The sequence below is a fragment of the Apteryx mantelli genome, chromosome 6 (assembly GCF_036417845.1).
Source record: "Apteryx mantelli isolate bAptMan1 chromosome 6, bAptMan1.hap1, whole genome shotgun sequence".
NCBI lineage: Eukaryota > Metazoa > Chordata > Aves > Apterygiformes > Apterygidae > Apteryx > Apteryx mantelli.
In genome coordinates, this window is record NC_089983.1 from 24,082,941 (window position 1) to 24,097,168 (window position 14,228).

The following is a 14,228-nucleotide window of genomic DNA, read 5'->3' on the forward strand; positions in this document are numbered from 1 at the left end:
TTGATCCAGATGACGTTTTTACCAGCAGTGTCTTTGCTATGCAGCGTTAAGACATCCTTCTGGTTTATTTTGTAGATATTCTACGTGACACTAAACAAATGCATAAATCACACTGGAGCTGATTCTGTTAACAGAAGGCATGTAGGAAACATTCATTTGATTTCATTTCTGAATCAACCAGCAAAAGTAAAAAATGGAGAAAATATAGACTTTTATTAGGATGCAAATAGGTTTAACAGTGATCAAATGCAAATGTAAAACTTATGGAAAAAATAATGGGGAGGCACTTGTTTTAAAACATGTAGTCTTAGAGCTATATAAAATATAAAACATTTGGTTTATGTATTTGGATGCAGCAAAATGTTTTTTCTTGTAACTTTATTGATCTCTTTAAAATATTCTTGTCAATTGTAGTTGACTCTTTCTCTGAGTGAAATAGAAGAAATTGAATTTCTAGCCGTTTCATACCTTCAGAAGTGACAATGTGTGTATTTCTGTCATTTAGAAATTATCACATTTTCATGAGCTTTTTCATTTTTTATTTGACTTAATCATCATCATTAAACTAGCTGTTTTATTTAGGTAAATTTGCAGATATTAGCCTGTGTTCTTTCTCAAAGTTTAATTTTTCACTGGATTTTTAAGCGTTCAACTAGAGAGATAAACTACCATCTGGTAATCTGGCAAGTCTCTATTTAGAGTCAGTTCTGATGTAGCCTTTACATAGATTTCTTTGGACATTTCATATCCTGTAGCAGAAGTCAACTTGTCCTCCTCACTAATGAGAAATGTTGCATTTTTTATCACACCAAGTTTTATGTAGAGAAATTAGGCTCTCTGACATCCATTTGGACCAAAAAGTTATGAAAGAGGCATAGCGCTCTGACTTTCAACCTCTCTGAGGATTCAGACAGTAGCAGCATATTCCAGTTTCTGCTGCTGTTACTGCTCTATGACAAGAGAAGCCTTAAAGCTGACACTTTACTGGGTGTATAAGTTAAAGGGCAAATCAAATTTCTGAAATTATTTTATGAACCCACAGCAATATGTCATTTTTTGTTTCTCTCAGGTTTGTAAATTGTAGTGTAATCAATCCTTGAAAGGATCATGGTGTTCTTCTCACCACGGCGGTTTCTGGAGCTCTTGCTGGAGTTTTCTTTCAGGTTGCTTTCAAACATAAGTGGAGGTGATATTACAAAACTCCAACCTGTGTTTACTTGTCTAGGTAACCTCTGTGAGAACTTTATACCACTTTTCTCAGCTGCAATTTCCATTGCATTTGGCATTCTGTGCCTACTGGAGCCTTTTGGTCGAGGGATGGGATTGATCCTATGAAGCTGTTGGACTCCTCCTTCCCTTAGCAGGAACAAACGTGCTACAAGGATAGCACTCATACATGGCCAGGGGATCTTTCTTAATGTGGATCTTGGGAATAACAGCCTGAAGTCCTCTGTTTACCAAGACACCTAAGCACATACTTGACTTCAAGCACAAGTAGTCTTATGAGCCAGTTATGTGCTTAAATGGTTTGCTTGATAAGAGCTATATATGTTCCATTCTATAGGGAAGGAAAAGGATGTTTGAGTAAGATGGCAGCAAGGAAAACAGGCAGATGTGGGGTTGCGGTGATACAGCTCCAATTCCGGTTATAGACAAGAATAGTCTTCTGACTCGTGACCTCTGTTTCTGAGGCAACTTATCTAACAATACAATTAGCTGGGGAAGCTGGGCCAGTGAAAATTCACAAACTAATATGCTAGTCCATGGCTGATTAACTCTGTGGTCTGCACAAGGTCTCTACAGGCCTCAGAAAAAGCTATCAGACTTAAAGTCTGCATTTCAAGCCATTTCAGGAGTTGTGTTCCTTTACTTTCACAAATTTTGTATTTCTGCACTTTTGGTGTTATTCGTTAAGTTCAACTGCTTGGAACATCTGACTGCCAACAGAAAGATTGTAAAGGAGAACAAAAAAGAGTCTCAAATCTGTATGTTACGAAATACAATTTTACAATTTGTAATTATGGAAAAAATCAGTTAAACATATTCTAAGAGTGTGCTGCCACATGTCTGAGCTCAGTTTGCTTATTTAGTCTGGTGATTGACAGATGCACTTGGTAGCTTGTTGGTTGTTTTAGAATGAGAGAAAGTAAGGCTGACTCTCACTAATAGGACTACTTCTGACTTGTCCATGTCCCGTGCTAAAATGCTTCTTTGTTACTTTTGTCCTCTTACACTTATGACTTAGGAAATTTGCAATGGCTTGTAAACTGGGTATTATAAACCAAACTGAACTATAAACCAACATGTCTTTGGGACAGAATCACGTTTCCTCAGTGAATCCCTTTTGTGTTTCCAAAATTAGAGTTGTCACTCAAACCAACAAGTGGTGTATGATTACATGCAGTGGATCCCCTCTCCCAAGATACTTTCTTTTAGGAAACCAATCAGAATTGGCTCTGACATGATGATGCAGACCTGTCAGCAAAGCTGGGGTATATAAAGTAAAACAACTATGTTAGCACTTCTGAGCAGTCGTGCATTCCCCGCCTCGCCTCGGGTGTAGGGATTGCAAAAAAACAAAACTACACTGTCAAGACTGTGTAGTTTTGTTTTTATGATTAGAGGCTCTACATTTCTCATGCTGGGATTGTCTAAAAAAATCTTACTCTGGATAAGGACGTCGTTCAAGAAGCTTTCGTTGGGCTTAGCCCACTCTTACAGGCACTTTGAAAGATCAGGTTAGTAGCATGTTTTTGCTAGTCTATTTTGTCAGTCATTAGTGATCTTGATGTGATCTATTATATATAAATGTGCATGCATGGGATATAGGTATCAGAGTATAGACATGGAGCATTTAAGTTCTCTAGCAAGACTGGTGTCTTAAATTTCAGGGGGTAAGTCTTGATAACACTCAACAATTTTTTTTTCCAGGACATTTACTGTTAAAGACTATTTAAATTAAGATTTTAAAAGTGCATGAAAATATCTGTTTAACTTAAAAACTCCTTTCTTTTGGGAGTGTTCAAGGTTATGCTACTCAGAGATAAACTGAGAAGCTCCAGGAATAGCTCTGATAAAATGCATATGGTATCAGCTAAGCGCTGATGACTTTTTAAGGGAATCAACTGCTAAGGTATCAATTACATGGCAGCTCTGGAACACTTGTCTGCTGTCATTCATAGCTGGGAAGGTTATTTTTGGAACATGACATTTCAGATGCATACCTTCTCATCCTAATTATCAAAAAGCCTTATAAGATCAGTTTTTCATCATGGAAATTTGCCTAGACAATGAGATATGTAAACTTTTCCTTAACTTTCCTTAACTAACTCCTTAACCTAAACTTTCCTCCCCTGAAAGCTGAAAAATTTGATAAAAATCTATGTCAAGCTGGAACAAGTATCCAGATAACCAGTAAAAGCAATAAAAAGCAGCTCAAAACCCCAATACAATATCCATTTCTGCCTTTATTCACTTTCTACATGTAGACTCCAGGCACTGATTTCAGTGAGAGAACTCATGTCATGAATGATTTTCACCCCATTTAAAGGCAGCATGAGTTTGGCTCAAAGTGAAAGAAACTTCATCTTCTCATTAGTTTTTAAGTTAGGTCTGGGACTGTCACAAAATCAGACACAAAAGCCAAACTAAACAAGAATAAATGTGTGAGTGAGGTTGATTTGAAAAGATTATGAGGTTAATCCTTATTTGGAAAGACATGACATACTGACGGGAAATTTTTTTAATGAGAAAAATTTTAACTTCAATTTAAAAGGTGTATGACACTATTAAGGAGATACAAACTAAGTTTTATAAACCTTCAAATGAATTCATTTAAATTCAACTTCAGTAAATAAATATGCTCATGCAAAATATAAAATAGTTCTGATACAGAAGCTTTTCTAGTTTCAGTGTGCTGTTTCAAAGTAAGATCTCATTTCATAGGAAGAGAAGGCAAACTATTTTTCTTTCAGATTTCACATGGACCTGCAGTTGTTCAAGCCATCAGTGTCAGTGGCTACCTTATACCCTAGCTCACATTTCAAAGGTGGCTGCCTCTTCATATTCAAAATTCCACTGAGATACTCTCTAAGAAGCAGTTGAATTTCATCTGTCTTTAATGCCACTATGCTTCTGTGTAAAATTCACTACTTAAAAGGTTGCCTTTAATCTTAAAAAGACTGCCTTTAAAAGGAAGCCTCCCAGCAATTTTTTAACTATTAAAAGCCAAATAGATTGTAGACGTTCACATTTCATTTAATTTGCTGCTCAGTGACCTAGTTGCCTTCTCATTGAAGGCTGCAAATGTTTTGTACTAACAAAACATTTTCAATTCATTCCAATGAACTTTTACGCAGAGATTATTTTCTCTTTAGGCAAAGGAGATTAATGGAGAAATAGAGGCTAGATGACCTGCACAAGGTCATGCAATGAGTCAGGGAGAATATCAGCAGCAGAACTTTGTCTCCTGCTACATACTTGTGATGCCAAATCAAAGCTTCACTAAATATAACAGTTTTGCATTCAACTCAGTGGTGGCAAGAGAGTAAGCTGCTGCACAACTTTGTCAAAACCTTCATTCTTCACATCTCACTAGGCCAATGTGATTTAAAGCTGAGAAGACTAAATTATTATGAGTAATTACAAATATTCCTAAAGTCTAGTGAGAAAGATGTGTGTATTGCAACAATTTTAAAGAGTTTGACTACTGATATCTAATTATGTTTTTGTTGCTTTCAGAGTGCCTGTAGAGATGACGACAAAAGCACCAACATTTACACAGCCATTACAAAGTGTTGTGGCACTGGAGGGTAGTGCCGCAACCTTTGAGGCTCATATTAGTGGTAAGGCTTTGACCTGTTCTTGCAAGATTGATTTTTTCTTTGGTAACATTTATGCTGTGTAAAACAAATGAAGACACTTTGATAGATCATAATCTAAATGGATTTAGATCTAATCTAAATCTAAAGATCAGTGTTGATATGTGGATACATCCACATCAGACAGCACATTGTAAGGTGCTGTCAGATTTCCACAAACACGCTGCATAAAGCTGCTTAAAGTTATAGGGGTTCCCAGGCAACAGCCAGTCATCCTGCCAGTGAAGCTGGTGACAGTCTATGTTCTCATGTATGTTAGAATCATCAGAATCGGAGGAAAATAACAGAAAAAAAAGAATGGGCATAAAAATACATACTGAGCTAATGAGGGACCCTCAGATGTACAGGCAGTAATCTTCTTTAGGTGATTATAAGACAGAATGAGGAGTCAAGGTGCAAAAGGGATGGCATATGCCAGTTCTTCATTGGCCCTGTGCTAGCCATTATTTTGAGTTTCTACCTTCTCTGCGATCCTCTTGACTTTACTTAATTTCAGAGTTCTGACAGAGGGTTAACAGAAAAAAATCTAGATCCATGTGATCACTGAAGACAGTAGCAACCCCTAGTTTGCTAGATAGTAGAAGTGCATAGATGACAGTACAGGACTGGATTAGTATAACTAAGTTGATGCAATTTAAAAATGCACCACATTTTAAAGAAAGCATCATTTTGCCGTTTTACGCAAAGTGAAAATACCCAATAAGTCAATGCTAGAATGTGCCAAATGCCATGCAAAACCTGAGATAACTTACCAGAAAAACCAACACCCTGTTCCAAGAGTGCCTCTGACATTGGCAGTGACTAAGAAGAAATGACACATGTTCCTGCTGAGGAATTTATACTGTCTTACAGGCATTAGCAATATGACAACCCACATACCATAAAACACTCTCCTCAATCTAAAACTACACAGATGCCCCAAGACAGGTGCAAGCACAAGGTCTATCCAAATGTAATGCTCTCTGACATCTATGGTCCACTGTGGGTGATCACTTGGACCATTGGACCGAGTGGTTAATACAAGATGTTTGAATACCTCCATTTCTCTGGTCTACATCAATGATATTATTTCATGACATATTTTGCTGTTTGGCCCTATACTCTTCTGTTAACCATCCTGGCCTTCTTTCATTGTCAATATGTTTTCTGTGAAAAGTTTCTTTCAAATAAATCCACTGACCATTAGAAAGAAATAGATAAATGTACCATCAGAACCAGTTGGGATGCTACCATTATGGCTGAATATGTGATTTCAGCTATTTTCATTTGTGTGGTATCATGGAGTACATAGGAGGGGAACTTAATTTCTTACTAAGAGGAGGTGCAGCAGTTTTTCTAACTGCATATACCATATTTGTATTTTAGTCCCAAATTTTACATGAGGCAGTCTCCTGTTAGCTTTTTTTCACATTGTGGGATTCTGGAATAACTCTTCTGGCCCAAAATCACTCACCAAGATTGACAGATCTGACAGTGACTTGGTATTTAGTTTTTCTAATGCATAAAAAAATTGTGAATGATTTATCTCCTGAATTGATTGCATAAATCACAGACTACACAGTTTTATTTCCACTATATAGTCTGTTCTTTCTGTCTGTCACAAATTACGAATTTTAAATTAAGACTTTGTTTATCTCTGGTAACACTGCTCTTTATATAAACAAGTCAACTAGTAATGCAGAGCTGCAGATTGAAGAGCCCAGTTAATCTAAGAGTACCAAAAAGAGTTTAGCAAACACGTAAGATGCAATTTTGCAGTCTGTAACACTAGAACAGATGAATTATACCATCATACCAGACAGTGAATTAAGTGCCACATTACAAAGACTTAGTATCTGATAAAAGTACCCAGTATCTCCGCCTGCACTTAGAAAGCATAGGCCCAAAGCCTATGATTCAAACACAGTAATGCCAGAGCAGCTAGGACATTATTACAGGGATAGCCTTACCGGTTGAGCAGTGATGAGGGGATGTGAGGCAGCTCGCCTGTCAAGGAGACCTGCAGTGCCTCTGGCATTAGAACTGCGCCATTCTCACATCCATGTATGTGTACTCCACAGCACTCTCCAAATATTGAATTCATAAAGGAACTAGCTTGTACATATATTTTCATGTATTACAGAATGCAAGGCAGCCTTTACACTCTGCATATTGTTAAAAGTAGTACATAGATTGTACATAGATGGGCAGTTCCTGTCACATCATTGTCCGGACAATCTCGTTGAATGCCCTAACTTAAGCAGAGAAGTTGAGGGACTTCAGGTTCATTTTCTGCTGTTTGGCAATAAAGCTAAAAAAACCTCAGTGACCCTTTTGAAATAGAAAAGATGAATGTCCTGATAATAAATATTCAAGTGATAGTGTAATTTGGTATTTATAATAGTGAGCCCCTACTCCACTAGTCCAGGCAAAAATAGCTATATTCTAAGACAGACCTTATTTTCAGTCCCTAGCTCTGTGGTGTGGGACTAGCAGGATGCAATTAAGTTTATAATTTGGGGTTTCTTTTAGTCAAGAATTTGGGCTCAGATTTTCAAAAATGGCTTCTAACTTTTGGTCTCTTGAACATGCCAGTTTGAGACATGAAAATAACCTCCATTATTTGAAATGTAGGCCTTGTTCGACCTACAACACAAATGCCTATGTTAGGTAATCATCACATGATGCTGCACCAAGAAAATTAAAAGTTGTGGCAATGTTTCAAGAAATTCACTACTGATGATATAAATTCTGCTTGCCTAGCTTAAGACATTTTGATCCATACAAATATTGAACACACATAGCTCTGGATGAATTCAGTGAGAGTTGCTGGGTACCCTGTGTTTATGAAAATAAAGCCCAAGATGTATATGAGTTGCACAAAATTGAATTGTATCAACCCCCATCAGGGCTGTTTGATAACTACCATCTATGAAATTAATAGGGCCTAAATGTGTTTTTCACTTCTGATTTCTAATCTCCTCTAAAACTGTCCACATTCTCTCTTTCAATGTGTGTATATTTGTATTTTGCATATATGTAAAAAGCAGTTTTTCAGCTATTGGTAGAATTTATAGCTTTCCTAATTAAGTCTAGTATGACTGCACACATTCAATAAAAGCTTCTATCTACATATCTCAGCTTCTCTTTCATTTTATTCTCTCACAGTCATAATCATGGTGCATGCATACCCCAAATAAATAAATGCATTTATAAGGGATACTCTATAAAGGAAAAAGATTTCTGTTGTCCTCTTCCAAACCACAGAGAGTGGAATTTGGAAAATTAGAGCAGCTCTAGTAAGTGCAGTCTCAGATCTCACTCAGACTCTGTAGTGAAATTGGTGATTCAGTCTGCATGGGGAAGTCCATGCATATTTGCAAGGATTTTCATCTTGGAGAAATGCTGTTCTAGGAGTAGAGAGGAGACTTTGGGCTGGAACTGTCTACTTAAATTACTGCTTCTCCCTATTTGTGTGACTCTCATAAGGCCATTACTTGTTTGTCAAAAGGATTTCACTTGCTTGGTAGAGTCAACTGAGTGGAACACTAGGAAAAGAATTTCCATTAGGAATCTAAAATCACAATTTGAAGCTAAAAAATAACAAGTGTGGGTATAGCTGGAACCTTTTTGACTAACAGAGCCTTGATCATGGCCCTGACTCCAAAAGAATAATGTATTTAAACAACAAAAGATCAGCTGATTCCAGCTGACTGCTTTCCACCAAAGTCAAGGAGTAATCACTCCACAAAAAAGAAACCAAAAAACTCCATTAATAACTCTTGGTGTAAATGTCTACAATGGCCACCTTTCCTGTCACTTTATTTCCTAAAATCATTTATTGTTAACACAACTATTTAACTTGGCTGGAGGTCCTGATTTTTTCTTTGTCTTCAAACTATTGGACTGGATAATTTTGTTAGGAGTAAGCAGTATTACTTAGATACTAGCAAAAACAAAACAAAACAAAAACAAAAAAAAACCCAGCCCCCAAATCCTTGCATGCATTGATTTATCTCTCCCCTAATTTTCAAATATGATGAACTATTGTTCTTCAACAGGACTGTCAAACACTACAGTCCACTCAGGTGATTTCCTAAATGCAATAGCCTGTGCCCTTGTCCTGTTGCCCTGTGTATTTTAAAGACCTTTCTACAAGGAAATTCCTTTACCTCTGTGTCACTGGAAGTGTAATCATGGGTCTGTGCCAATGCCATCGCACCCCAATGTCACTGAAAGTAACTGTGTATATACATGAGCAAGTATTACGGTAATTCTGCATATGCAGCATGTGCAATTTCTTAGTCTTCTTTCTTCTTTAGGTTTCCCAGTTCCTGAGGTGAGCTGGTATCGGGATGGCCAGGTTCTTTCTGCTGCTACTCTGCCTGGTGTGCAGATCTCGTTTAGTGATGGCCGCGCTAAACTGGTGATCCCCACCGTGACAGAAGCAAACAGTGGAAGGTACACTGTACAAGCCACCAATGGATCTGGGCAAGCAACTAGTACTGCTGAGCTACTTGTCACAGGTATCATGCAGCTAAAGAATGGTACTTCTCTCTGCTAGCAGTGATGAGAAAAGGAGCAATAGTAAAAATGTCAAAAATACCTAAAAGATTTGGATTTAAAGAACATGATCAGCAAAGAATGTTCCTTTTCACAGGATCACACAGGATCACAGGATGGTTGAGGTTGGAAGGGACCTCTGGAGATCATCTAGCCCAACCCCCCTGCTCAAGCAGGGTCACCTAGAGCACATTGCACAGGATTGCATCTAGGCGTGTTTTGAATATCTCCGGAGAAGGAGACTCCACAACCTCTCTGGGCAACCTGTGCCAGTGCTCTGTCACCCTCACAGTGAAGAAGTTTTTCCTCATGTTCAGATGGAATTGTCTGTGTTTCAGTTTGTGCCCGTTGCCTCGCGTCCTGTCGCTGGGCACCACTGAAAAGGGTCTGGTCCCATCCTCTCGACACCCTCCCTTCAGATACTTGTACACATTGATAAGATCCCCTCTTTTCCTATAGCAGTCCTGAGTTCAGCATATATCCTCACCAGTAGTTTTCAATAGAGCCCTTCGCACCTTAAACCCTGCCTAATAAACTGTTAATCATGATTACAAACTTGTCCCCTAGCTCTGTATACTTCTACTCGTGTAATCTTTTCTCACACCAGCTACAGCTGAACTACTCATGTAAGGATAAAGTTTTGCAGTATGGAGCCCTTATGATATTTAGTGGAATTACTTAAAGAGCCAGACTCACTTACAGAGCCAGATTATAACCCATAGTTATAATCAACGTATCTCTAATCCTGGAAACTTTTGTAGTCATGGGCATGGAGGTTTTGCACACATAAAAAAATTAAGGGTGTCTGTGCTTCAGCAAAATCAACTCTTAATGCTTTGAATGTTTGAGAAGGAATTCACCTGTCAGTAGCACATAAGGGAGAAATAGACTTTGTGCACTTGTAGTAATGAAAATATTTAGTCCTTACAGTTTTTTTTTTTAAACTGCAGTAATTATTTTTTATTTTTATATATATAATTATTTTTATTTTTATTTATTTTTTCAATAAAACTGCAGCTGGAACAGCACCACCAAACTTCTCACAACGACTACAGAGCATGACTGCAAGACAGGGAAGTCAAGTTCGACTTGACGTGAGAGTGACTGGAATCCCTACACCTGTGGTGAAGTTCTATCGGGATGGAGTAGAAATCCAAAGCTCCCCCGATTTTAAAATTTCACGAGAAGGAGACCTTTATAGCTTAATAATTGCAGAAGCTTATCCTGAAGACTCCGGGACCTATTCAGTAAATGCCACAAATAACGTGGGACGTGCTACTTCAACAGCCGAATTGCTGATTCAAGGTAATGGAGTTGAAGTTGTAAGCCATGAAAATAAGAAATCATACATTGTTATAATGGTACGATATGCACCACTACAATCAGTATTTTATCAATAAGTTTATTTGTAACTTATTTTTCAAGAGTTATTAATTTACTGTAAAAATTGCTTCTCAGTTGAAATTTGCCAAAGATTTTTCGCCTGAGAATTTAGAAGGACCGTTTCTCCAAGGTCGTCTTTGAACTGAGGATAAAGACAACACAATTTCAACTGTTTTCACAGTTATCTGTCTACAGATAATGCAGGAAAAACAGATGGCTACTTGATTCTTTTTCTCTTGTTTACATATGCTTGTATATAATTGGAATTGACCATTCATTTCTTTTTGAAACTGCATATTGTTTATTGCCATATGCAATTCTCCTGACCATGTTTTCTCCTCCAAAAGGTGAGGAAGAAGCCGTTCCTGCTAAAAAGACAAAGACAATTGTTTCGACTGCTCAGATTTCACAAACTAGACAAGCTAGAATTGAAAAGGTATATTTTTCAGAACCAAAGGAGGTAAGACGCAAATATGGATGATTACTTCTACAGCATGTCAGACTTGTTTTCTTGATTTCATTGCAGAAGATTGAAGCCCACTTTGATGCCAGATCACTTACAAGTGTTGAAATGGTCATAGAAGGTGCGACAGCACAACAGCTTCCACACAAAGCACCTCCACGAATGCCTCCTAGACCTACATCAAAATCACCAACCCCACCAATAATTGCTGCAAAAGCACAAATGGCACGACAGCAATCACCGTCACCTGTAAGACAATCACCATCACCTGTAAGACACGTTAGAGCACCAACACCCTCACCAGTAAGGTAAACCTCTTTAATTTTTCAAATAAAATTGCTTTTTGAATCATTTCCGCATATAGCAGTAATGCTGTAGAGTGAGAGAATACTATAAAATGGAAGAATGTACTGACTTAATACTGACTGTGAGTTTGTTCTGACTGTGACTTATGATCTGCTATACTTGTCACTGTTATAAGAGACATGCTTGCCTTCTCTGTAAATTTTCCGTCCTGTATGGAAGAAAATCCTTTAGAGAATACGTTCTGTTTAATTGCTCCACATACAGCTGAGGTAATCCTTGAAGCTCCAGGTTCACGATGAAAGTTAGAAAAGAAAACAGTAGAGCAGGTGGCCCTTGATAATTATTTTATATGAACAAGAGAAAAGAGCAAAGACGCTAGGATGAGTGGCAAACAGAATGGAAGACTCGGTATAAAAAATGGTGAACATATGTTTATGAACATGCTGGCAATGACTGCAGAAATAAAGTTTTGAAGGTAGGCAAAGTAAATGTGGTTTTGTAAAAATGAGGTTTAGCTCTGCTGCACAGGGGGTCTCAGGAGGGTAAGTGAGGGATTTGAAGTGCAGAGTTCGCAGATGTGGTCTGGGAGACACCAACAGGTCTGTGCTGAGAGGGGGGCAAAGAAATAACTGATTTCAAAGTTCTGCTGTCTCAGCATCCCAAGCAGCAGCATCAGGGAAGCAAAGCCTCTCCGAGCTGAGCACTCAGCAGAACCCCATTTAAACTGACAGTGCTTGGCATGCCGGTGAATTCTGCCCCATTGAGATTAATTTGCAAGGACTAGAAGAAATATATTAACTAGCAGTAATTCACAAGCCACATAGATGAAAGACTAATACAATAGTGCCATCTAGAGGACATAGGGAACTAAAAGTTCTGTACTCCACGGCTACTCAAACCACTTTTAGACCTACATTACTTCAGAAGATAAATTTGAAAATTAATGTATGATGCTGCTGCCCCCTACTGCTGCAGTAGTTCAGCATTTTTCAATGGTATCGGAGAAATGCGTCAAATAATTCCTCTTCAAGAAAATCTAAGTTAGAAAGACTATTAAAGCATTTTTGGAAGTGTTTTATAACTACTTGCTAATACTGGGATTAAACTTCTGGAATATCAAAGTTTAGAATCTTGTTTCTTCATCACTTCCCAAGTGTCTATGAATTAGTGTGGCTGAGATTTGTAAATGAAAGCTTGAGAAAGAATTTAGGCCCTGATCATGAAGCTTGCCTGGACACTGAACGGGTGTATGCATGGCACATTAAAATGAGATCTAGTACAGGAGTAGATCTAGTTGTGTTGTTGCTAGGTGACTGCACCACAAATATAATATGTAATACCCCCAGCATGTAAGCCTTTTGTATTATTCCTATTAGGAGAATGAACACAGAGCAAATGGAGATTAATGAAGTATTTTTATATTTTAAATGTAGATGTTTGAATTACATGCACATTGACATTTGCCCTTATTTCTCCTTGGAAACCTGGTTAGGCTACTAAAATGGTGTTACAGTTATGAATAAGACAAAAACGCACATTAGGCATAATACTAAAAACAGATAAATCCTAAATTTTGAGCAGAATTCTTCAAAAAATTAAAACTGGACCTTTTTTTTTCAAAAAAACCCCCCTACAAAATACTGAAGGTGCCTTAAAATGAGAGTGAATTCTAATTCTGGCTAAAGTTGTTTATGTAGTTCTCATTGTGTGATATTACATTAGTTACATTAATGGTATATTTTTTCATTAGGTCAGTTTCTCCTGCTGGAAGAATCTCCACCTCACCCATTAGACCAGTGAAATCTCCATCTCCAATCCGTAAAACACAGGTAGTGACAACAACTGGGGCTGAAGTTCTTCCTCCTTGGAAGCAGGAAGGTTATACTGCAACCACTGAAGCCCAGATGAAGGAAACCAGAGTATCTACGAGTGCTACCCAAATAAGAACTGAAGAAAGATGGGAGGGGAGATACGGGGTCCAAGAGCAAGTTACCATTAGCGGTGCTGCTGCTGCTGAGGTTGTAGCTGGTGCTAGAGAGGTAAAGTCTGTTTTTGGAAAGAACATTGGTTTTGCTCAGTGTGTGTGGACTCACCACTGTTGAATAGGTCTGCTAAATGTAATCTGAGAGGCTGTGTATAAAAATTTGTGTGTAACTGCTGTTGTGAGAGTTCTGGAAATATTTGAATGCTTCTCTGACTCCAGCATTCTGTCTATGTATTTGTTTTGTGCTTCTTCTGGGTATATGCAAAACATGAAAAAAATGTCTTTTGGTGTGACTAATATAGGTGAGAAAGGACAGTGAAAAAACAGCAGCTGTTGCTACGGTTGTTGCTGCTGTTGATCAAGCCATGGTGAGAGAACCAGCTCCAAGTATTGTAGAACAAACTGCTAAAAGGACAGCAATGACTGCAGTCCACGTTCAGCCTGTTCAAGAGCAGGTAGAAGTAGAGAACAGATATTCTATAATTTCCCCTTTTTCCCTTCATCCAACATGCAAACGAGGCATGTTTCACTGTGAGAAATTAACAAGATAATACCTCCTGCACCACAAAAGCATGCACACTCATACAGAACATCTGGTCTGTAAAAGAATGCTTGTGGACCATTTATTCCATCACTTTCCATCATGGCAGGATTGTACTAATGATTCTTG

The 14,228-nt window shown here is 38.0% G+C and overlaps 1 protein-coding gene across 1 annotated transcript in view; it reads left to right on the forward strand.

Annotated features, from left to right (window-relative positions):
• The first annotated feature begins 4,753 nt into the window (after positions 1 to 4,753).
• Positions 4,754 to 14,228, forward strand: part of TTN (titin) — a 249,629-nt gene continuing 240,154 nt past the window's right edge. Inside the window, exons 1-7 of the mRNA XM_067298992.1 lie at positions 4,754 to 4,844; positions 9,182 to 9,385; positions 10,440 to 10,727; positions 11,153 to 11,241; positions 11,332 to 11,576; positions 13,325 to 13,613; positions 13,861 to 14,013. Of these exons, the coding sequence (XP_067155093.1) occupies positions 4,754 to 4,844; positions 9,182 to 9,385; positions 10,440 to 10,727; positions 11,153 to 11,241; positions 11,332 to 11,576; positions 13,325 to 13,613; positions 13,861 to 14,013 (1,359 nt within the window). The remainder of the gene's footprint in view (positions 4,845 to 9,181; positions 9,386 to 10,439; positions 10,728 to 11,152; positions 11,242 to 11,331; positions 11,577 to 13,324; positions 13,614 to 13,860; positions 14,014 to 14,228) is intronic.